Here is a 25,102-nt window from a genome sequence, read left to right on the forward strand (position 1 = left end):
TGCGTGCAGTTCTGTGTTGTGGAACTTTCTCCATTCTCCTGTAACTTCATCCCTCTTAGCCCCAAATATTTTCCTAAGAACCTTATTCTCAAACACCCTTAATCTCTGTTCCTCTCTCAAAGTGAGAGTCCAAGTTTCACAGCCATACAGAATAACCGGTAATATAACTGTTTTATAAATTCTAACTTTCAAATTTTTTGACAGCAGACTGGATGATAAAAGTTTCTCAACCGAATAATAACAGGCATTTTCCATATTTATTCTGTGTTTAATTTCCTCCCGAGTATAATTTATATTTGTTACTGTTGCTCCCAAATATTTCAACTTCTCCACCTCTTCAAAAGATAAATTTCCAATTTTTATATTTCAATTTCGTACAATATTCTGGTCACGAGACATAATCATATACTTAGTCTCTTCGGGATTTACTTCCAACCCTATCGCTTTACTTGCTTCAAGTAGAATTTCCGTGTTTTCCCTAATCATTTGTGGATTTTCTCCTAACATATTCACGTCATCCGCATAGACAAGCAGCTGATGTAACCCGTTCAATTCCAAACCCTCTTTGCTATCCTGGACTTTCCTAATGGCATAATTGAAGCAATTCATCTATTGTATTACTTTGAATTTATGTGTATTAATGATCGCGTAAGAATGCTTTCGATTTATTTTCTTCTGTAGATAAGTATGTCTAACATGTTGCATTTTTTAACAACCTGCAAGTAGCTTATGAGCAACTTTTCAACATAGCTTTGACTACTTGATCATATCAGTTTACAATAGTTATTAATTCACGTTTCATTGTCTGTCATGAGAAAGGAGAATCGAATACGTTCTATAACTAATGTATGTAAACAAGACGTATTGTTTATGGACTGACGGTCGTGACAGTAGCATTTCAGTTTGTTGCCGCTATCTTCTCGCTCCCTGCTGCCTTTGTAGTCCCGACATTTGACCTTGTTTATCTTAGGAATGCCAACACTGTAGTGCGGGTGCGCAACTCGCACATCTGTGCATGGAGCAGGATATAGAATAACCACCTTTCGATCTTTCATATTAATATTCATATTTCACCAGTTAAATATGCGGTGTCTTCTGTTTTCCAGTCTAGGCAACACTGAAAATGTTGATGGGATGTATTGATCTTTAGTTATACGAAGTGTTTCAGAAATAACGCATAATTGCAATTAAAATTGAATGAGGGGATTTGAGACAAAAAGCTCAGACACGCCAAATCTTGTATTTAGAGAGAAATATCTTTATCGAAACGAAATATTTTTGTGATTATTGTTGTGCGAGTGCTGCACGCATTGTATTCTTCACCTGACATAATTACTGTACTCCAACCACGAGAAAGTCTTCAGGGAATGAAACGAAGCGGGGTGATGCTGTGAATGAATGTTGATGTCATAAGGTCACACACGTGGGTACTCGTATATCTATTGGCTATCTCTCAAAGCACAAACCATAACACTGATATAAACATTTTTATACTACCCTAGTTACAAAATTAGATCACTGTTAATCTCCTGATCTTTTAATCCCTCCATAAAGGAAATAACATATGCAGGAGAGCGCATGGTTTTTAAACTGACATTATAACTCTAATGTTATCTATCTACTTCGCTCCAATAGATGACGCAATAGTAAGCACATTCCTTTCACGGTTTATCTTCTGGTTGGGGAACAGTAGGAACATTAAATCCAGACGTTTGAGATGGGCAGGGCAAGTAGCACGTATGGGCGAATCCAGAAATGCATATAGAATGTTAGTTGGGAGGCCGGAGGGAAAAAGGCCTTTGGGGAGGCCGAGACATAGATGGGAAGATAATATTAAAATGGATTTGAAGGAGGTGGGATATGATGGTAGAGACTGGATTCATCTTGCTCAGGATAGGGACCAATGGCGGGCTTATGTGAGGGCGGCAATGAACCTCCGGGTTCCTTAAAAGCCAGTAAGTAAGTAAGTATTGTTGTGCGAGTTTGACGTCATCGCGAGGGTGAAGACAGGGACGACAAAAAGATACGAATGAAAATGTGAGAGAATAGTCAATGAGTGAGAATGAGGGGATAAATACACCGTGTCCCCCCTAGAGGGATCGAGAAATAAGTGCTAATTTAAAATGTAAATAATGGTTTTATAACATAACTTTTTGTATAACTTGATGTAAAAACTCTACCGAGTTTCGAAGGATGGTCAATGCAACTCGATGTGTGCGCCTCGAGCTACCCTGAAGACATAATAAAAGGTACTCAACCTTCTGCCAAGTGTTTCGTAACATTGTGGGTTGATTAGCACAGCTGCATTTATAATGCATTCTCTCAGTTTTTCCAAAATTTCAACTGTATCACGTTGGTACACAACACTTGTCACAAAGCCCCAGAAGAAGGTCAATGGACGTCAAGTCGGGTTGATCTAGGACGCCAGGCAAGGGTTCTCCTCTTCCGATCAACCTATTGGGAAAGTTTGCGTTCAAGAAGCCACGCACTGCTCCACAGTAATGGGGTGGAGCCCCATGTTGCTGAAAAACCGATTGTCGGAGGAGTTGATCGACAACAAAAGTTCTGCAACATATCCAGATACACATTCCCTGTGACTGTTGCCTCGATGAAGAAGAATGTTCCAATAACGGAATGTTTTACTGAATGGCGCCAGGCTTGTTTCCACTATAAACGTTAGTGCGCATGCGCATGAACATGCAACTGTTTTTAAACCATCATTGGTGCATAAACTTGGACAGTTCCTGCATCTTGTCAGATGTAAATCAGAACGATATTTTCATCTGATTTTAAATGGTAAACATTTATTTCTCGATCCCTCTAAGCAGGACACGGTGTATATAAGTGAAAAGGGGAAGAGAAAGAGAACAAACCAAAGATGGGAAAAGTAGGAGAATTCACTAAAAGTGAATATTATGAATATTGAGAGCACGGTAAAGAGAACCGTCCCAGGTCGTGTAGCTTGAATTTAATAGAAATGTATATTTAAGCTAATTTTCGTTCGTTAAGAAACGTGGTGATAGTCGTTCGTTTCGCTTTTTCCTCGTTTAGGAAATACAGGGACATCATTTTATTTTTACTTCGATTTTTATTGTATCTGAATTTTTTTATGTTCTTCACTCCCACCCCCTCTACTAATAAAGTTCCAACTGTCCTCCACACAGAACCAAGGCCGCATATAGTGAACAGTACAGAGTTAGTGAGTATATTACGTTCCAAAAATATGTTCGCGTTTTCCAGTGTCGAAAGAGCTTTCAGTATTGAATCATATTTTCGCACAGGTACTGTCGTCCGTTTGCCTACGTCGCATCCCGATTTCCACCTCCTGCTCGCCCCTCTGTAAAGGCTAGTGGCTGGCCTGTCTTAGCGCTTTTCTGAAAACATTAATTTCTGTTAGGAATTGAACGTCTACGTAATATTATACAACTGTTTAAAATAACTTAAATAAAAGGGCCTCGTTAAGTAATTAACTGTCACGTGATTTCCCCCTTTCTACTATCCTGCGACAAACCCACTTGGACGGACAGTAGATAGCATGTTTGAGTAATTTTATCTTTTCGGATCGGGCAGAAGTGAAGATTGAATTTACAGTACGTAAGGTACTCTTTTATAGAAAAGGTACTGAATTATTTCAACATGAATTGGGTCTACTAGTACGAAGGAGGAAACTGGTAATTGGAATTAGATGCAATAGTCTATAGTGCGATAATATGCACAAAATAACTGAAGCCTGTATCGAAATAAACGGCCACCATTTTCAAAAATGTGTTTAAATATCCATATTATGATTATTTTTCAATTTAACTTCATTCTCTATATTGTACGCTAATGTGCTGTAGACAATATAATATACACTGCATAATGAATACGTCCGAATGGATAGCTTAATTCGTGGGTAAAAACACTTATTGTCAATACAGTACTGTAGTTTGATTAAACAAAATCCTAATGAAAATTATCAAACTCAAAATCGCGATATTTCCTAGTTTACGTAAATGGATGAAGTACTTTTCTTCCCTCCTATACCTAGTAAAGTGATTTGTTTGTATTTTCCGCCAGTATCATCGAACTCAAATCGTGGAAGGGAGTAGCAAACGGTGTTTCCGGTTCTAAACCGTTAATACAAAGGTATAGCCAGGTTAATATTAGAAATGTTAGTAAAAATAAAATGATGTCCCTGTACAATGACTTGAAAATCGATGCTACTTGTATCGTTTCTTGCGCGCACTCGGATCCTCATAGTTCCGCGACAACATATCACAGCATTAAAACCGAAAGTAAAAGTGTAAAATCTGTGTTGATCCGACAATGGCTAATAGAATTTCCACAATTCACTTTCGATGGAAAAATAATATTCTGCGAGATCAGTAGCAAACAGATATGTAACAATAGTTTAAATATATTTTAATGAGATCTATTATAATATTTATTCGTACATTCACTTAGCTATGCTGATAATCAAATGTAGATAAGTAATTTAACTAAATCTTCGATCTCGCTAAGTACCATAGGAGGAAATTGTTTGAGAAAAGAATGAGCACGGAACTGAATTTCAATAACTTCAAAAGTGTAATAATTATTTAATTTTTTTCAATATATTAAATCTGTGCAGCTGTGTTTATATAATATTCAGCTGTCTGCCTCCATTTCTTAAATAGGTAGGGGAGAGTTGGGTAGTATCGGACATCGGGTAATATTGGACAGTGATGTTTCTTTCATCTACCACCAGATGGTAGTACCTAAGTGCCATGGTTACGTTTCTGTATGCGAGATCTGAACACTGCTACTACCATCTCGTGGTAGATGAAAGAAACATCACTGTACTACCATCTGGTGGTAGATGAAATAAACGTCACTGTCCGATATTACCCGATGTCCGGTATTACCCATCTCTCCCCTATACTTTTTGTGCCATGTTTTGTGTATTTTAATATATAATTTCAGTGAAATAGGTTTGGAGCCTTGATCATATATGCCTAAAATGCCTAGTTTTACTAAAATATAGCTTAATTTATTAACGATGAAAGAGTAATGGAACGGAGAAAAATTCTCTCCGGCGCCGGGATTTGAACCTGGGTTTTCAGCTCTACGTGCTGATGCTTTATCCACTAAGCCACACCGGATACCCACCCCGGCGTCGGACAGAATCGTCTCAGTTTAAGTTCCAACTCATGGGTTCCCTCTAGTGGCCGCCCTCTGCACTACGTCATAGATGTCTATGAACGTAGGACTCAAGTCCACACATGTGCTGAGGTGCACTCGTTATGAGTGACTAGTTGGTCGGGATCCGACGGAATAAGTGCCGTCTTAAATCACGAAGTGATTTACGCATGTCATATATATTATTTTAATGTACCGAAGTACATATGATATTTCCATGCAGATATTCTGCGTCATCATACGAGAAAGAGTAATGGAACGGAGAAAAATTCTCTCCGGCACCGGGATTTGAACCCGGGTTTTCAGCTCTACGTGCTTCGGTACATTGAAATAATATATATATATATATATATATATATATATATATATGATATGTGTAAATCACTTCGTGATTTAAGACAGCACTTATTCCGTCGGATCCCGGCCAACTAGTCACTCATAACGTCATAACGAGTGCACCTTAGCACATGTGTGGACTTCAGTCCTACGTTCATAGACATCTATGAAGTAGTGCAGAGGGCGGCCGGCCACTAGAGGGAACCCATGAGTTGGAACTTAAACTGAGACGATTCTGTCCGACGCCGGGGTGGGTATCCGGTGTGGCTTAGTGGATAAAGCATCAGCACGTAGAGCTCAAAACCCGGGTTCAAATCCCGGCGCCGGAGAGAATTTTTCTCCGTTCCATTACTCTTTCATCGTATGATGACGCAGAATATCTGCATGGAAATATCATATGTACTTCGGTGCATTAAAATAATATATCTAATTTATTAAATTTTGAGCTTATTTTAGGTAGGCCTACATAAAACTACAGTTTTTAGTGCCTAGAAGTCCGATGTCCGATAATCACATCGTGTTATTTCTAGGAGTTACATAGCTGTATAATATGTGGTTTTGTAGGCTTTTCTATATTGCTGTAGTCCAGCGAGGATACGAGTAAATTATGTAGCCTTGTCGTACATAGTACACTTTTGCATATATCCTCTCAAAGTCCACAGTATCGTAATAAAAATGACCATTTTCTATAGATTCAAGCAATCCATGATTTATGCCAATTATCATGCCTATTCTTTATGCATTATTCTTATTTTAGATATAGTCATAACCATGTAAGTGTGGGAATCTTTTTTAGTAAAATTTATTCGCCTCGGGGTTTTTCACGTTAGACGCTGTATTTCACTTAAACATTGTTTCGGGGTATCAAAAGAAATTAAAAAATGTATAATTATGTCTGGATAATTTTTAATAAGCAAGAACATCTAAAGAAAATAATACGACAGTAAAACAAAAAGCAGACCCCTTTTAGATGCTAATTGGACTTAAAAGCCCAAGCATTTAGCACTCAGAATAAGTCTTTTTTTTTTTTTTCGGAAGTGTACGTACTAATAGTCATAAATTAAAGGTTGTATTCCCGCTTACGTCCCAAAGTCGCTTATTTGCAGGCATTCCTTGTAATTAGAGTGGTCCTTCTGGTTATTCCCGATGCGGCTACGTATTAAAGCATTGTGAGAGGTGAAAGTTGTTTCGAATCCTTCGATGACATTTCAGAGGTTATTGAGACTAGTGTCTTGTAATGTTCGAACTTGAGAGAGGCAATCAAAACATTAAAAACTTCGTCTTATTTCATATGAAAAACTAATAGCAAAATCTGTGCTAAAATTCTCAAGCGATTAATACTTGAGTGGAGGACAGCGATTATTTTTATAACGCAGTGGAACAAACACGACAGGCCTCCTCCTGCAGAGCGAACATCGGCGAATATCTAACTTCATCATACTCGACAAACTAGAACCGAACATAGCGCCTGTAATGCACCACGCTACTGGAGACATTTCCCTTCTTTGGCTATAACGTTTCCGGAGAAAAATTTGCCCACCGCTGCTGATATAAGGCGTATTTCCTATAAAATAATAGTTTTTTTTTTTTTTAATTTTGTAGCATAAGAAAATAAAGAACGAATGTCAGTCTTCCTAATTTGTGACTTTTTACCTAAGAAAAATATATTCTGGGCGCGATAGCCCATAAAGGGTCAAAGCGACCAGCCGACTGCTGACTTCACGTCCACATGCCTCAGCAGAGGTGATCGATCACCCAACCAGTACGGGGATATCGTATGGTTAGCACGATGATTCTACCAGCCGCTGTAGCTGGTTCACGGATTCGGATTTAAAATTCACCACGTTGTTGGATGAGCATTGGCCGAAATTTCATGAGAAAATTCCTTCCCCATGATGCCTTAGATCACAATGCTATGGCGCGGGCGGTCGTGAAATGACTTGTTACCTGCTATGCCTCAATTACTGACCGGTATGTTTTTCTTATGTTATTATTTATTTTTATGCTCGACCATGCCGTAATGTAGTAATTATACACCTGGTAGCAGTCCTTTAATGCATGTCATTAAAGTATACCTACTCATTAAAGTACAGGTGTTCAGCCAATGACAAGTCAGCTTACAGGTGTTCAGCCAATGACAAATCAGCTTTGTACCGTTGTACCGTTATAAAACCGCAAGTATCGATTATTCTCGGATATGCAATCGAAAGAGAATTAGCGAAAAGTCACGGAGGCTGTAAATCCAATACTGTCGCAGAAGGTTATGTTCTTTTACTATAATAATTAGCGTTAATTGTAAATAATATTCAAATAAATTCAATTTGTCATCTCGTTTTTCAATGTCTCATTTAATTTCAGTGTTATATCAAAGTTAATATTTAGTTTACTCTGTAGGTTCTTATACAAGGTCAATGTGAACATATGTTCCTCGGAAAAAATCAATACTTTCGCGTCTGCGCACATCTCACAATTTACGAGGCATTACTTAAGGTCAGTTAGATACAAATAAAATGAATAATTTCAAGTTAGAAATATGGTCGAGCATAAAAAGTCGTATGAAACTCGCCTATAATGGTAATTAAGAAGCTCGTATGAAAATTATGAAACTCGCTTGCGCTCGTTTCATAAACATCCATACTCGCTTCTTAATTACTATTATTATAGGCTCGTTGCATAATGTACTATTATTTACCTTTTACTATCCGCTCAGAACTTTTTTACTTCAGTATTACATGAAGTGTCCCGCGCCGTGGCGTCGTGGTCTAAGGCATCCTGCCTAGGACTCGCGTTAAGGAATGCGCGCTGGTTCGAGTCCTCATGGGGGAAGAAATTTTCTTATGGAATTTCGGCCAGTGTATGGGACCGGTGCCCACCCAGCATTGTGATGCACTTCAGGAGCTACGATAGGTGTCACGGATTATTATTACATGGAGTACAAAAAAACTGTTGTTATGCGGTATTTTTTTTATATTTTCACCGTGTCATAAACGTGGAGAAATCCAACGTTCCGGAGCTACAGATCTGCTCCATGAAACACGGGAAAAGGGAATAACTCTTGGCAACAGATGGAACAGAGACATTTACCAATTTCCCCTCCCTGTCGCTCTGTAATTCCGAAACGTTGGATGTGTCTATATCTATGAAACAGTGCAGATACCTAAATACCTTGTGTATGAAAGGCTGAAATCATACTTAATAAAAATTATTGTATTGTTGCAAAAATCTATTTCGATATTTTCACAGAAATGCATGTTTCCAGCACTCCCGGTTATCGCTGTATTTGTACAACGGTGATAGAGTGAGATAAGTGGCCAACAGGTTTGGAGCTCACATAGACACTTCTTATCAGCCCCAATTTCTCTTGTAAGGATGCGTTTTTGTGTTCCGTCACCTTTTAAATATTTCTCCTCCTATTCATTAATTCATTCATTCATAGCTATTTCTCTTCATCTCTTGGACTTATTTTGCTTATAGTCAGTATCTACGTGTCCATCCACCGCTGTGGACTAATGGTTAGCATGTCTGGCCGTGAAACGAGCGGGCACGGATTCAAATCTTCGCTGAGGTTTTTACCGGGATGTTGCATCAACCCATTAAGAACAAATACTGGATAACTTTTGGCGCTGGATCCTGGACTCATTTCGCACGTATCACCTTCATTTCACTCAGACGCTAGATAACCATCGCAGTTGATAAAGCGTTGTAAAGTGGGAACTGGGAATGATAAATATAAAAATATCGTAGGCGTAATTTCTGGAAAGTTTCGTGGATCTGCATTTGAATACAAATTAACAAAACTGCGATTTAAGAGCCTTCTCAAAATTATCTCCAACATTTTTTTCATGCATATTATTAAATTGTTATAGAACAGTATGTTTCCAAGAATGTTCACGTTAAGAAAAGTTTGAATCTTGGGTAATTACACGAATGGCTTCTCAACATTAGCCGATAAAAAGAATAAGACAGATGCTTACTTTTTACATAAAATAACTACGTGCAGCATTATGTATGTATGTATGTATGTATGTATGTATGTATGTATGTATGTATGTATTTATTAACACTACAATTGGGTATACACCCGGTGGCAGTGATATATAATATACAATAATTACAATTACATGAAATAAAATAAAATAAACCTAAATTAAATAAAATAAAATGAACGTAAATCTATAAATAGTAAATGCAATAAACCTAGGACTATAATTAAAAACTATTCTATAATAACGCCTACGCTAAGCAAAGGTAAATCTAACTTATAAGTACTTCTACTTCACCAACTATTACCAATTTAAATAATTACATATCACCTTAATTAATTAAATTACATATCACCGTAATTGGTTTACATATCAACTAAATTACATATCATCTTAATTAATTACATATCAACTTAATTATTTTACATATCAACTTAATAATTACATATCAACTTAATTAATTATATATCAATTCAATTATGTACATGACACAACTTAAATAATTACACTGCACCTCCAGTTACATTTTCAGTCTAATCTTCTTAACCTTTCCTTAAGTGTATTGATTTTAAGAGGACCGTCCTGAAAGATTGCCGCAGGTAAGCTGTTCCAGTCTATTATAGTGCGGTTAACAAAAGAAAATTTTGCCACGTCCGTTCTTTGTTTTCTACATTTAAACTTCCTAATATGATCAGCCCTTCCTAAGTATGACGGTGTTGCTAACTTAGCATTGATTTCGGTCCATGCTTTGTGTCCCATTTGTGCCTTAAACAATGCGGTGAGTCTGGTTTTTCGTCGCCTTGAATTGAGAAGTTCCCACCCTAAGTCTTTTACTATCTCCTCACCATGTCCCTTCCCCATTTTGACATATTTTGCTGCCTTGCGTTTACCTTTTCTATTGAATCGATTTGGTTTTGTCTGTACGGATCCCAACCTACTGCTCCATATTCCATAATTGGGCGAACAAGGGTTTTGTACGGTAATTCTTTTGACTTATGTCTTCAATAAATTAATTTTCATACGAAAATGTTGGTCCTTGGAGACATCTCCGCTAATACTTCTTTCTGCTCTATGTACTTTGGTCTATTCATATTGAGACGCATACAAGTAGTGGGAACTTCTGACTATTTGGTTAAGTAAACTACTGCTTAACACACAACATTGCGCATACATGCAATTTCTGTTAAGGGCTATTATCTTCGTTTTCTTAATGTTATTCATTCATGGATCCCTGGATTTCAAGCCGTAAGCGTTCTCAGTCTTAAATCATGCCTTTAATAGACGTAATATTAACTGAAGAAGCAATATTGTTTCCTTAACTGATTAGGTGTCGTTTATTAGTCTGATTGAAACTGTTTTTTGCCTACCTGTATAGGAAATTTATTATATAACCATATCATAAACGCACAACACATCCCAACCCATCTGACGCGATTACAATATTAGTAAATATTTGCGTGTTTTGGTGGACTAGAATAAATGTCAATACACACATTGATGTATTATATTTTATGTGGATCTGTGCATAAGTAGCTTCTAGTGAAAATGAAATGTTTCCCGAAGTACGAACATTGCTTACCCGAAAGAAAGAGAATATTTTCGTTTGAAATTTTTAACGTGTGCATACTCATCCATTTTAGGCCTGATGGATTTAAAGAGGGCGGCGGAATATGACAGTCATAAGTTTATTGATTTTTATATTAGAACAGCGGTATAGTTTGTTTTCATTGCTGTGGAACTCTTGTAGTGTTTTGTATATTACAATTATAATTTACTATTATTGGCCTAAATCTTTTTAAAAATTATAAACAATCACGTAAATGTTACTGATGTAAATAAATGTCATTTCCTAAAACAGTGTTTTTGCGAATTTCTTTCTTGAGCTGACTACACTAATTTATGTATGGCCAGGATCAATAGTTGAGTCCTTACTACATCGTTCGTTGCACAGAACAGTGGAGAGCGTAGATGTGCGTTCGTAAACTTGTAGTTCAATGTGATCAAACACTGGGCTCTACTTTTGACTAAACAAGGAAGGAATATAGCGCAGTCGTATTTACAGCAGATTCTTATTACAATACAACAGCCGTGGCGAAAATGTGACTCACGAGCACATTGTGGCTCGCAATGATAGCTGTGCATTTCTCTTGCTTTCTACCTCCCACAACCCCCACCCTCTCACTCACTGGAGTCAAACTCCGTTCCATTTGTATTTGTCTCTGATCTGCGAGTGGCATATCGTCGCAATGTCTCTCTCGAAACCATGTACCTCTACAAAAACGAAAGTTTCAAGTAGGATAGGAGGACGCATTTTTTTGCTGCCAATATGATGAGAATATTAAATGTATCATTTGTTCACAAGTATTACGAGGGAAACGGTTGTATAACATAAAACGGCATTATACAACATGTTACTGATGAAACAAAAGGTTAACTGTTGTTGTTATTATTATTATTATTATTATTATTATTATTATTATTATTATTATTATGTCTGAACGTCAATCTTTTTTCAGCAGATGTACGAATAATGCGGTTAGAGCTTCAATTTAAACTCAAAGATTTACAATGTAATGTTAAATGAAAGCTAGATGTAAGGATTTGACAAATGTTGAACTTTTCAAATCTTTGCCAAAACATAAATATCCGAAGCTTCGTTCTTTCGCTTTCTCTTTTGAAGCCATGTTCGCTACAACTTACGTTTGCGAAGAATTATTTTCGACAATGAAAATAGTAAAAACCAAAGTTTAGATCACGACTGACAGACAAATACCTTCGTGATCAACTACGACTGGCAGTAAGTGACATAATTCCTCATTTTGAAACTCTGTCGCAGAGACAGTCTGAAGACAGTTAATTTTAGGTTGTGATAATGTGTCCTATGTTTCATTGTTCATTTCTTTCTTCGTTACACGTACTAAACATTAGTTTGTAGCCTTGTACTGTATAAAATTATATTTAAGTGCTTGACGTAAGGAAAATGAAAATCCGTTAATACGTCAGACAGTTGCTTCACTTCCCCTTCGGGTGTCCGCCTCCCTCCGTAGGTGCTATGCACGTTGCAGATTACACAGTGGCTCGGCGCACGATGACATTTTCGCCATGGCTGCAATACAAGATACTGCTCAGAGAATATAACTGACCGACAGACTTTCAGCTTTATAAGTAAATATTAATCTTGAAAATAATGTTATTGCAGTTATGCGTAAATACGTGCTGATTAGTGCTCCCTTTATTTGATTAAAATGTGTGTATTTAATTTTCTATGTTATGGACCCATCTGACTATCCGGAAGAGTAACCTAACGAAAAATAGCTGATGTCATAAATTAAATCAGGAAAGGAACAACATGCCGGTTCATAAATCGGTTGTTAGTAATTATCATTGCCCAGCCATCAAGTCTGGCACACGTTCCCGGTTATGTGTTGCGTTGGACGCCAAGAAAACAGGTGCATGCATGGAAACATTCTCAGGCCGCTGCTGGAAGATATAAACACAAAGACGACGTCGTCGCCAACAGCGGATATAGGAAAAGACGGTCACGATGAACGCTTGTCAGTGTCTGAAGGAGGGGGGGGGAGTTCAGGACGTTTTGTTTTTGTGCCTTGTAGAGTACAGTCCCCTTAATTCCCGAAATCGACTGTTCCTTAAAGCCTCCTGCCTCCCCACCACTGACTGTCAGGTTTATAACCGTATTACTCTCCCTTCCACAGCTGTGTGTATGCATGTATATATGTATGTGTGTGTAAATGGTGGTTGCTCCCGTGTTCCTAGAGGGGTTTATTTCTGTCTTGATGTGTAGAGAAAGCATCATGGGTCGACGCCAGACATTCTCCTCTTGGCCGCGGCTCCTGATGCTGATGCTGTTGGTTCCACCTCTACCACCAACGCTACAGACGTCGACGTCGCCACCTTCGTCCCCGCCGCCACCAGTGCTGCTTACGGATTTGCTCGGAATCGATGCTCTCATTGGGTCTACGGTCCTAGTGAAGGCCCGTCGTCGGCACCGGTATTGTTCCTTAACGTCAAAGCTACGGCCTCTGCGGTGAATTAATTTGTGAACGGTTATTATCTCCGAAATTGGCACTGCAACTTAAAGGCTTCATATTACGATTCTGTGCAACAGAAAATGCGCAGTATTCAGCTGTATGTATCAATTCTGGATGTTTAAATCGAGTGATAATAAGTGGCCGTGTGCACGAAACTGTTTTACTGTTTGTGATCATAATTGTTTTATATATGCATAACGTTTTAATTACTAATTTGTATTCGTAGCTATTACTGACGTGTGCGGACCCACGTATGATATTGTGTGCATATAACCACTATAAATTATAGCGAGCTTGCAGTGATTTTCGTGTGAAGTGAATATTAACGTGCCTGGAATATTTTGTGCCCTAATCACTATTAAAATTTGTGTTGAAATCGTTTCGTCCACATGCAGATTGTAACACAAGTGTTCATTAGTAGTTTGGTTGCTCCAGGAAGTAGCCAGTGAATGATAATCAAGCAAGAATTCTCATTCGTATTACACCGAAAGGAAGTCAGAACTTGTTGCGAAGTTACAGTAAATTGTGAATGCACACAAGTAATTTTCAGTAAAGAGTAAGTGTATAGTCGTTACTTTATTTCGAGGTAGAGAGAAGTGACCACTCAATTCATAATGTTCGTTAAATGGGCAGACGGCACTGCCCGTGAGATAATGTCTGCAATGAGATGAACTCGTCTGACCACCATCTTCACGACGCCGACTCGCCGTCGTCGCCATCTTTGGCGCCTGGTGCAGTGGCCGTGCCGTCACGTTTGCAGGTCGCTCGCTGCGTGACGCGTTACGCGTCTTGCACGGTAGATCCTCGTCCAGGCCGTGCTGTACATTACCCCGATTTGAATGCGTGTCTCGTTAACGAAGGTCGACCCGAACCTGTTGATTGCAACGCGGTTCACTTCGGTTACGCGATCCCCGTGTCCGTAGTGCCACTTCCCGAAGAACCGGAACTTGCGGAGTTAGTGTTAGACCCCACCCCTGACCTGACCCCAGAAGCCGTGTCTTACCTATTGCGACACCACCCGCAGCTACGACAAGAAGCAGACGACGGCCAGGTGAAGCAAGACTTGAACGGAAGTAACAATAATCTCAAAATGGCGGCGACTGCCAAGCACGAACCCCTGCGAGGTCGGGATGGAGGAAAGTTCGTTGCAGAACCAGAAGAAGATATAGCTGCAATCGCAAAACAGATTTCTGATCATGCAGAAGCGATTTATCAGACATGGAAATCGCGAGGACTGGCGCCAGCAGAAATTTTGACCTGCCACAGCAATGCGACGGCTGCAGATAAATTCGGGTCAGCATTAACTCCTCAACCGTCACAATCTTCAGTTCACCAAACAAAATCCTCCCCTTCTAAATCATCGCTTCAGACAAAGTCTTCTCCTATAAAGACTCCATCAAAGTCTTCCGTTCCTCAGTCATCTCAGAAGACATCGCCTGTGACGGTGGATCTTCTAGCTTCCGCACCCTCGTTAGATGCAAATAATCTCGAACAACTTGTAAATAATTTCGTTGTCGAGGACAAAGCCAGACTAGCTGCCGCAAGGCAACAACATAAATCTTCACCGTCTAAACCTCTCCCTTCTTCAATTCAGTTTGCTCTTCAGAAGTTCGAGAAACAAGCGCCACCAGAGATACAGCAACCTATTTCCAAGTCACCACCTACGACATCGTTCGTGAAGCCTACTGGGCCACATCTTGAAATAAAAACTCAGCCTTTACTGACGAAGCCTTCCACTACAGGTGCATACTCTACCCACATTACAAGAAACACCACGACTTCTGTTTCCCCCTCTCCTTCACAGTTAACTACGAACATTAAATCTCCCGGGCCTATCCTTCACCATGGCACAATATCTCTAGATACCATTGAAACCACGTTTCCACCAGATCTTCCCCAGAAAACGAAGCGACAAATTCCAGAGAATAACCCAGAAACGACTACAGTGACTCCCTCGGTGTCATCGTCTTCAGGATTAACCACATGGCCTTTGAAGAACAAGACCGTTACAATAAGTGGCGGTAACGACAGACGCAGTGCTGGTACTGCGATCGGTTCTGGAAGCGACGTCCCTATTAACAAGAAAGAGGATGTCGCATCTCCAAGTGGTAAGTACGCCACTTTGCCGTCCAATGTTTCCAACAACAATAATAAAGATGCTGTAGCTTATCTTGATGAAGTGGCACGAGAAGAAGAACGCCTTATAAATGCTTTAAAAACTGGAATCATAATAGCAGAAGATCCTACCAAGGTAACATCTGGTACTAAAATTACTGAAAAGAAGTCTAGCAGCATTCTTCAAAAGAAATCGCCCTCTAAAGACAAGACTAGCTCGGTAGCGAAAAAATCAAAGAAACCGCAGACTGAAATACTTACTCCTAAGTTTTCAGTAACGTCATCCCAAGCAAGAAAAGCTACTGAAAGCTCCAGCACAGCTACACCTATATCTTCGACGCTTTCAACAATATCTACTCCATCTCTTTCGCAAAGTTTTGCATCGTCGCCAGTGTCAAAATCGACAGAAACAGACTCTCAGAAATCGCAACAGCCTCAGCAGTTAACGACTACAAACGGCAGTTTAAATACGAAGGACGAGTTGGATAAGTCTTCTCTATCAAACTTATCAGTTGTAGATTACGCAAAGGTACGATATCGCGCCGCACAACAGAATCCTTTGACGCAGCAGAGGCTGGAGGACGTGAAACAGTTCGAACAGCAGCAGAGAAGCATATCGGGAATCGCGACTGCTAGTAGTGGTGGAACTGTGGACGGTAAACACTTAGCACACAATGAAGTGGTCCCTGTGGCTCGCAATAGGTTCCAGCTAAGCCCCCGAACCTCTGACGGCTCCACGTCCCCGACGTCTCCGGGAGAGAACTGGCGTCCGGATTGGTCGGCCGCAGGACGCGTCGGGGCTGACGAAGAATATCCGAACGCGAGACGGAGGACTGGGGCTGCAACGAATTTGGCCAGACCGGCGCGACATCCGCCTTTAGATTCGCATCCGCCTCATCAAGAGAACGCGGTCCAGCAACGACTTCGTCCGGGAGGGACTGGCAGCGGAACGAACCCAGTACGTCCCTTCCTTACCAGGGGCTCCGTCGCCGAACGCGTCCTCATTTTCGAGAAGTGTCCGAGCGAACTGCTGTTGGAGAAGAGGAGCAGAGGGGCTCCGGCTATCACCACCTGGAGATCTGGCCACGACGTTCACGCCAAAGCACAGGTTCGAACTTTCAACATTGTAAGCATGAGCATGCATCTATCTATATATATAATTTGAACTGGTAATGAAAATTACGGGAAAACGGCTAAACGGATTTTAATGAGTGACCCCTCATTTTCATGCCTGGCATCCAAAGTTTTTCGGAAAAATAGTAGTTTTCAGTGAAATATCAATTTTCCTATATAATTTTCCTATTTTCCAAAATCCATCTGTTATCAGTTTTGAGAACTAATTTTATTGAATCACGGCCGACTTGATTGAATTTTAGAACAAAACACACACTGCAATAAACAATAGGCTATTACGCGAAGGCCATGACCTGCAGGATTGCCGACATATTTAGAGCTCAATTCAATTTGTTATTAAAAACTGATTCTGCAGTGTATAATTTTCTGAGTACAGCTGTGTATTGGATATTCAAATCTACGAAACTTGAGGTGGTTTGATGACATTATTACCATTAGAAATTAAATATTATTATAGTTAATATCATGATGCATCTATTTTTCATTAATTGTACATAATATTGATGCTATATTGATGACATGAAAGTGAAACGTTTTGAGGTTATGTAAGTAAATGTAGAGAATATCTTAATTTAGATCTTCATTTCTATAATTTACTGAGTGGCTGCTATATATAACTACAAAACTTAAGTAAGATAATAGTATTGTTATTAAAAATCAAATATTTTAATACTTATTAACCCAGTGGGGTTGGGTCTTTTTCATATACTTAATGGCGGTGTAGTGTAGATATTGATATGACTGTGTCATTGTCTTCAGTATTGGCTCGAGAGAGCGCAAAAATTACAGTTCCTAAGGAAAGATCAAAAGGTATTACTTACTGATAAAATAAGAGGCCTAGAAAATGTAGTCTCCAGATCATTTCAGCAAGATCTCTTAGTAGGATAAAATGATTTTACTCTCTACATTTCAAGTTCTACATGCAGCAGCTATACGAAAATACTATTGTTCGAAAGCTTAGCAAACCTGACATTTTATTAACTTTTTCCTACAATCCACAATGACCTGAAATAGCTACTGCTATCGTCCTGACATTGATACTTGCGTTTTCGCATTGAAACTCAGAAACTGAAGTTGGATAGGTTCAAGAAAAAGTATTTGGCCTAAAAAATCCATTCAGAGGGAGTATGTTTCATTATTATGGAAGCAAATAACTATCAAAAAGATAAGTATTCTTCATTGAAAATAAATGTGAAAAAATTTTTATTTGAACGTCTAACGAACTTAGTTTGCAGCAGCATTTGCTGCACAAGCCACTAGTATATATATAATTTGAATTGGTGATGGAAATTACGGGAAAACGGCTGAACGGATTTTAATAAATGACCCCTCATTTTGAAGTTCAGAACCCGAAGTTTTTTTAGAAAAATAGTAACTTTCAGTGAAGCGTTAGTTTTCCTACATAATTTTCCTATTTTCCAAAATCCATCTTTCGTCAGTTTTGAGAACTAATTGCATCATTTCAGAATAAAACAAAACACACACTAGCCTACAATAAACAATAGGCTATTACACGAAGGTGTAAGATTGCAAGATTGCTGACATATTTAGAGCTCAAATTCAATTGGTTATTAAAAACTTCAAGGCTTACTAAAAATAATTTACAGGTCTGATTCTGCGCTGTGTAATTTTATGAGTACAGCTGTGTATTGGATATTAAAATCTATAAATCTTGAGATGGTTTGATGACATTATTATCATTAGAAATTAAATATTATTGTAATTAATGCCATGTGCGACTATTTTTCATTAATTACACGTATTAATGCTATATTGCTGATATGAAAGTGAAACTTTTGGGGTTATATAACTAGATGTAGAGAATATCTTAAATTAGATCTTCATTTCTATAATTTACTGAATGGCGGCTATGTAGTATATAACTACAAAACTTACATAAGATAATAATATTGTCATTAAAAATGAAATATTTTTATAGTTATTAATCAAGTGGGGTTGGGTCTTTTTCATATACTTAATGGCGGTGTGGTGTAGATATTTTATTCAGTATTGGCTCGAGAGAGCGCAAAAATTACAGTTCCTAAGGAAAAACCAAAACTTACTGATAAAAAAGAGACCAAAAAAATTTTGTAGTCTCCCGATCATTTCAGCAAGATCTCTTAGCAGGATGAAATGATTTTACCCTCCACATTTCAAGCTCTCCATGTAGCAGGTATACCAAGATGATATGTTTATTGTTCGAAAGCATAGAAAACCTGACATTTTTTAACTATCGCGTACAATTCAAAATGACCTGAATTAGCTATTATTTAGTCCCACATGAAAAACCACTGACCGATCTGACATTGTTACTTGCGTTTTCACGTTGAAACTCAAAACCTGAAGGTGGATAGGTTCAAGAAAAAGTATTTGGCATAAAAAACATTCAGAGAGTATATATTATTATAGTAGCAAATAACTTTCAAAATGTCTGGTATTCTTTATTGAAAATAAATCTGAAAAAATTTTATTTGAACGTTAGTTTGCAGCATTTGCTGCACAAGCCACTAGTCAGTTTTAATTCAGGGCTGTATTTAACATTTTTGCCTCCCGGCCATTAAAAATAATATGCTGTCTCCCCAACAAATACCATCTGCGATATGCGATAATTTAATCAAAACTAAGACAGAGAATTGATTAATCAATATTCAGATGAAAGTAGTAAATATACAAGGTGAACCGTAAGTAATGTCATTAATTTCAGAGGGTTAGTCTTTGAGATATTTCAAACAAAAATAAAATGCAGTTTTGCTCGTTTTCGCTTCCTTTCCGAGATAAAAATTGTTACATATGAAACATTCATAGCGTGTTTTGGAAAAACCATTGATTTAGTTCTCAATATGCTCAGTCAGCTAAGAGTGCAGTGTATTAATAGTTCTTTACGTAACTCCTTAAGAAAGCGAGTCTTTATGGTACGAGTGAGATGTTTACGGACGAACCGTCAGGCGAGTGTGGAATATCGTGACGAATACCGTTAAAGCGTTTTCTTAAGGAGTTACGTGAAATATATTGTTTCATGCTATATAAAAACATTTAATATTTGTTAATTATTGTATGTAGGAGATGCACCAAATGTAGGCAGACAATACGCTCATTACAGGACCTGTAGTTCCGGTCATTGAACAAACAGTTGACGAGCAGGAGAGAATTGTTGCGAATAATCATGGCAAATGTAGTAAATACAATTGTAACAATGAAAATTATACAGGGACATCATTTTATTTTTACTAAAATTTTTAATACTAACCTGGCTATATCTTTCGATTAAAGGTCCAGAACCGGAAACACCGCTTGCTCCCCCTTCCAAGACTGGAGTTCGATGATACTGGCGTAAAATACAAATCACTTTACTAGGTATAGGAGGGAAGAAAAGTAGTTCATTTATGTAAACTAGGAAATATCGCAATTTTGAGTTTGATAATTTTCATTAGGTTTTTGTTTAATCAAAATACAGTACTGTATTAACAACAAGTGTTTTTACTCACGAACTGAGCTATACATTCGGACGTATTAATTATGCAGTGTATATTGTACTATTAGAGCACATTAGCGTACAATATAGAGAATGAAGTTAAATTGAAAAATAATCATAATATGGATATTTAAACGCATTTTTGAAAAATGGCCGTTCCTTTCGATAGAGGCTTCAGTTCTTTTGTGCATATTATCGCACTATAGACTATTGTACCTAATTCCAATTACCAGTTTCGTTCTTCGTACTAGTAACTCATGTTGAAATAATTCTGTACCTACTCTATAAAAGAGTACTTTACGTACTGTAAATTTAATCTTCACTTCTGCCCGATCCGAAAAGATAAAATTACTCAGAAATGCTATCTACTGTCCGATCAAGTGGTTTTGTCGCAGGGTCGTACAAAGGGGGGGGGGGATCACGTGACAGTTATTTACTTAACGAGGCCCTTTTATTTAAGTTATTTTAAACAGTTGTATAATATTACGTAGACGTCCAGTTCCTAACAGAAATTAATGTTTCCAGAAAAGAGCTAAGACAGCCCAGCTACTAGAATTTACAGAGGGGCGAACAGAAGCAGGTGGGAGAAACCGGGATGCGACGTAGGGAAACGGACGACAGTACCTGTGCGAAAATATGATTCAATATTGAAAGCTCTTTCGTCACTAGAAAACGCGAACATATTTATGGAATGTACTATACTCACTGAGTACTGCATACGCGGCCTTGGTTCTGTGTGGAGGACGGTTGGAAGTTTATTAGTAGAGGGGGGGGGTGGGAGCGGGAGACCAAATCTGTGTATCACCACCACCACTTATACTTCGCAGAACTGTGAGCAGAAGAAAGGGATTCTGTTTCGTTCTGAATGGCCTTGTGAAATTCACTGAAATTTGCATTTTTGGTATTATACTATATCTGCAAAACATTTACTGACTGTGATAGTCTGTTCCTTTCTTCTGTCCAGTGAGCAATTTATCAACAGTAGGCTCTAATCTCACTAGAGGTTTTGATTTATCTAGAGAAAATCAAAACTCGAGTGGGATTTAATTGACTGTTATACGATTAGAAGAAAGTATATAAAGATTAGAAGAAATAAAGTACTCTAATACAATAAAATATTAATTGACTTACTAAAATTCTATTTCACTAATGTTAACTTCACGAAAACGTTTGAACGGAGCCGCCATTTTCAGTTGACTGTCTATGCGGTAAACAAATGACGATGCAAAGCATGTTTTGTAGTACCGTAAAGAATTTTCACCTTGAAATGTTGGCAAACAAAGAAACAGATGCAAGGGAAATGATAGAAACAAATAAATGCTAGGGAAATGATAAAAATAAACATGCTAGGGAAGTGATAAAATTGTGCGATAAGCAGCCGTGATTGGTTGAAAGACGTCCTTTCGTACCGTTTTATTGGTCAAAAGTAGTATGACTTAGTAAAAGTGTAATAGTCAAAGAAAGTACTCTTTCAACGTTGGCATTATGCCTAGATGCAGAGAAATAAAATTCTATAATAATCAGCAATTCTGAGTACTGCTTCACAGAAACACAGTTCTGATAAAAGTTGACCCAGATTTTGTGCGGTAGCATATCTTTAGAATTTTCCTCCTCATTGTCCGATAGCAAAGATCTCAGTTTGATCATCTGGTCAAACAGAAGGCTCTCATTCAGTTCGCAAGATGTATTATTTTGCAGCCACTTAATTGTCATTTTAACACCATCCCGCAAATTATTTCATTTTTCCTGATTTCTGTCCGACTGCGTTTAAAATTGCGGACTTCATCTTTTCGGCCCAGACTTTCTTCTTACACTATAAAATCACCGACTATCCGCGGCATATGACAACTCATTATTTATGGCTTTAATAGTGTGTAACTGTAAAATAAATGCTTCGCCCAGTTGCCATGATGTTTGTTGTTTTATACGAAGATCATGCAGAGAAGAGGTGAGCGTTTTCAAAGTTGACACCATGCAGACGTTTTGATTGGCTTCAGTAGTAATGATGCTGCGTCAGATCTTTGCATGTCCGCCATGTTGTAATTTTTTTGAGAGAATAGTTTAAAAATATGGTGCTGAGGTGACCTCCTCCTGGTGTGTCTGTCTACTCGTTTTAGTACGATGGGCCAAGTGGGCCACAAGTTACTGAAGGGGCGGGAAAACAGGCGAATTAGTACACATGTTCTTTTCTGACTTGATAGGAAGGCTAAGGTAGAAATGAAATAATTGTCGCAAAAATGCACAAGTGAAAAATTGTATTTGTGCAAATTGCTGGAAGCATGTGCAAGATTGTAAATCATTGTACAGAATGATAAAATTTGTTTGCAGACACGAAAAATTACGTAATTTGCTTCTTGGAGTGTCATTACTTTCAACGCATCTTACAGAGCTTCCATTTCAAAACTTTGGAGTCTAATAACTATTTATTTCAATTAAATTTATATTTAAACAAAGAACACGTTAATTTAGACATTGAGGAGGAAGTTTAAAACCAGTGTTAATTGTATTTTAGGTTTCACACCCTCACTCTTCCCTTTGGAATTTCAAATAATCTATATATATAATTTGAACTGGTAATGGAAATTACGAGAAAACGGCTGAACGGATTTTAATAAATGACCCCTCATTTTGAAGCTTGGAATCCAAAGTTTTTCGGAAAAGTAGTAGTTTTCAGTGAAATGTCAATTTTCCTACATAATTTTCCTATTTTCCAAAATCCATCTGTTGTCAGTTTTGAGAACTTATTTTATTGAATCACGGCCGACTCGATTGAATTTCAGAACAAAACATACACTACAATAAACAATAGGCTATTACACGAAGGCCATGACCTGCAGGATTGCCGACATATTTAGAGCTCAATTCAATTTGTTATTAAAATCTGATTCTGCTGTGTATAATAATTTTCTGAGTACAGCTGTGTATTGGATATTCAAATCTACGAAACTTGAGGTGGTTTGATGACATTATTATCATTAGAAATTAAATATTATTATAGTTAATATCATGATGCATTTATTTTTCATTAATTGTACATAATATTGATGCTATATTGATGACATGAAAGTGAAACGTTTTGAGGTTATGTAAGTAAATGTAGAGAATATGTTAATTTAGAGCTTCATTTCTATAATTTACTGAGTGACTGCTATATATAACTACAAAACTTAAATAAGATAATAATATTGTTATTAAAAATCAAATATTTTTATACTTATTAGCCCGGTGGGGTTGGGTCTTTTTCATATACTTAATGGCGGTGTAGTGTAGATATTGATATGTGTCATTGTCTTCAGTATTGGCTCGAGAGAGCGCAAAAATTACAGTTCCTAAGGAAAGCTAAAAAGGTATTACTTACTGATAAAATAAGGGTCTAGAAAATGTTGTAGTCTCCAGATCATTTCAGCAAGATCTCTTAGTAGGATAAAATTATTTTACGCTCTACATTTCAAGTTCTACATGCAGCAGCTATACGAAAATGCTATTCTGCTATTGTTCGAAAGCTTAGCAAACCTGACATTTTTTTAACTTTTGCCTACAATCCACAATGACCTGAAATAGCTACTGCTATCGTCCTGACATTGATACTTGGGTTTTCACGTTGAAACTCAAAAACTGAATTTGGATAGGTTCAAGAAAAAGTAGGCTATTTGGCCTAAAAAAATCCATTGAGAGGGAGTATGTTTCATTATTATGGAAGCAAATAACTATTAAAAAGATAAGTATTCTTCATTGAAAATAAATCTGAAAAATGTTTATTTGAACGTCTAACGAACTTAGTTTGCAGCAGCGTTTGCTGCACAAGCCACTAGTACATCTATATTATTATACTTAAATTTTGAAAAGTATTCACTTTGTTTATACATCTCATTTATATTTGTCTTTTGTTTTCTATCGTCGCCAGGCAACCTGGATTGTTGTTGTTGTTGATTAAAGCTGAAGAGAGTAACACTACAAAGACTATTACTGATTACAGGTTATTTCAGGCAGTAACACAAACTAATATTAAGGGATATTATGGTTGTGTATTGTAAACATGTTCATTAATGGTACTGAGTAGAGCTGGTGACAGTATTTTCGCGTATAGGCCTAAATATGATATATAAATTATTTTCTTCCTCTATTTCTATCAAACATAGACTAATGTCCTTTGCTCCTTATGATAAATGATGTGAGGGAAACCGCTACCTGAAAGCCGTATGATGATAATAAATATGAATAAAAAAAAACAAATGTTGGTGAGTTGAGCTGGCCACAGAAAGAAATTATTTTTCATTGTTTTAATATAGTCGAAATTCAGACAACGCATTTAATCCAAGTAAGACTCAAGCTATAATGGACATAAATGTTTAGTTAACTCTCTTAATAACAGAAATCTTTCATAGCTGACATAGTTGTGTTTATTAGTCATTAAAGTAACAGTGTTTTTCATTGATTCATAAAGTATATACTAAGTTAAAATCAAACAGTATTAAAACACATAGCAATACAATTGAAATTCATCCGCTAAACATGTTTCGGGAACAGCTGAACGGGGTTCAGTGCTACTGATGATGGGCTAGCACTTCCCGAAACATGTTTTGTGAATGAATTTTAATTGTATTGCTATGTGCTTTTAATACCGTTTGGTTTTAACTTAAGTGTATTTTATGAGTAATCTTTCAGTCGTAACATTTAACAACATACCAATCCCCTCCCTATCCATCTCTTGAAAAAAATCTTAGTTTCTTTTTCGATAATAATGTAAATTGGAAATTTAAAGTTAAAGAAACAAAAAAAAAAAATCTATTCCTCCATTCACTGTTGAGTCGCTTAAGAAACGTCTTGCCCAAGCAACTAAAACTTACCCTAGC

At 37.6% G+C, this 25,102-nt stretch overlaps 1 protein-coding gene across 2 annotated transcripts in view; it reads left to right on the forward strand.

The window, feature by feature from the left end:
• LOC138703629 (uncharacterized) overlaps window positions 1-25,102 on the forward strand; it is a 316,932-nt gene that overhangs the window by 160,327 nt on the left and 131,503 nt on the right. For both annotated transcript variants that reach the window (XM_069831674.1, XM_069831673.1), the window contains exon 2: window positions 13,282-16,751. In XM_069831674.1, coding sequence (XP_069687775.1) covers window positions 14,196-16,751 — 2,556 coding nt within the window. In that variant the 5' untranslated portion in view covers window positions 13,282-14,195. The remainder of the gene's footprint in view (window positions 1-13,281; window positions 16,752-25,102) is intronic.

Source organism: Periplaneta americana, chromosome 7, assembly GCF_040183065.1.
Source record: "Periplaneta americana isolate PAMFEO1 chromosome 7, P.americana_PAMFEO1_priV1, whole genome shotgun sequence".
Taxonomy (NCBI): domain Eukaryota; kingdom Metazoa; phylum Arthropoda; class Insecta; order Blattodea; family Blattidae; genus Periplaneta; species Periplaneta americana.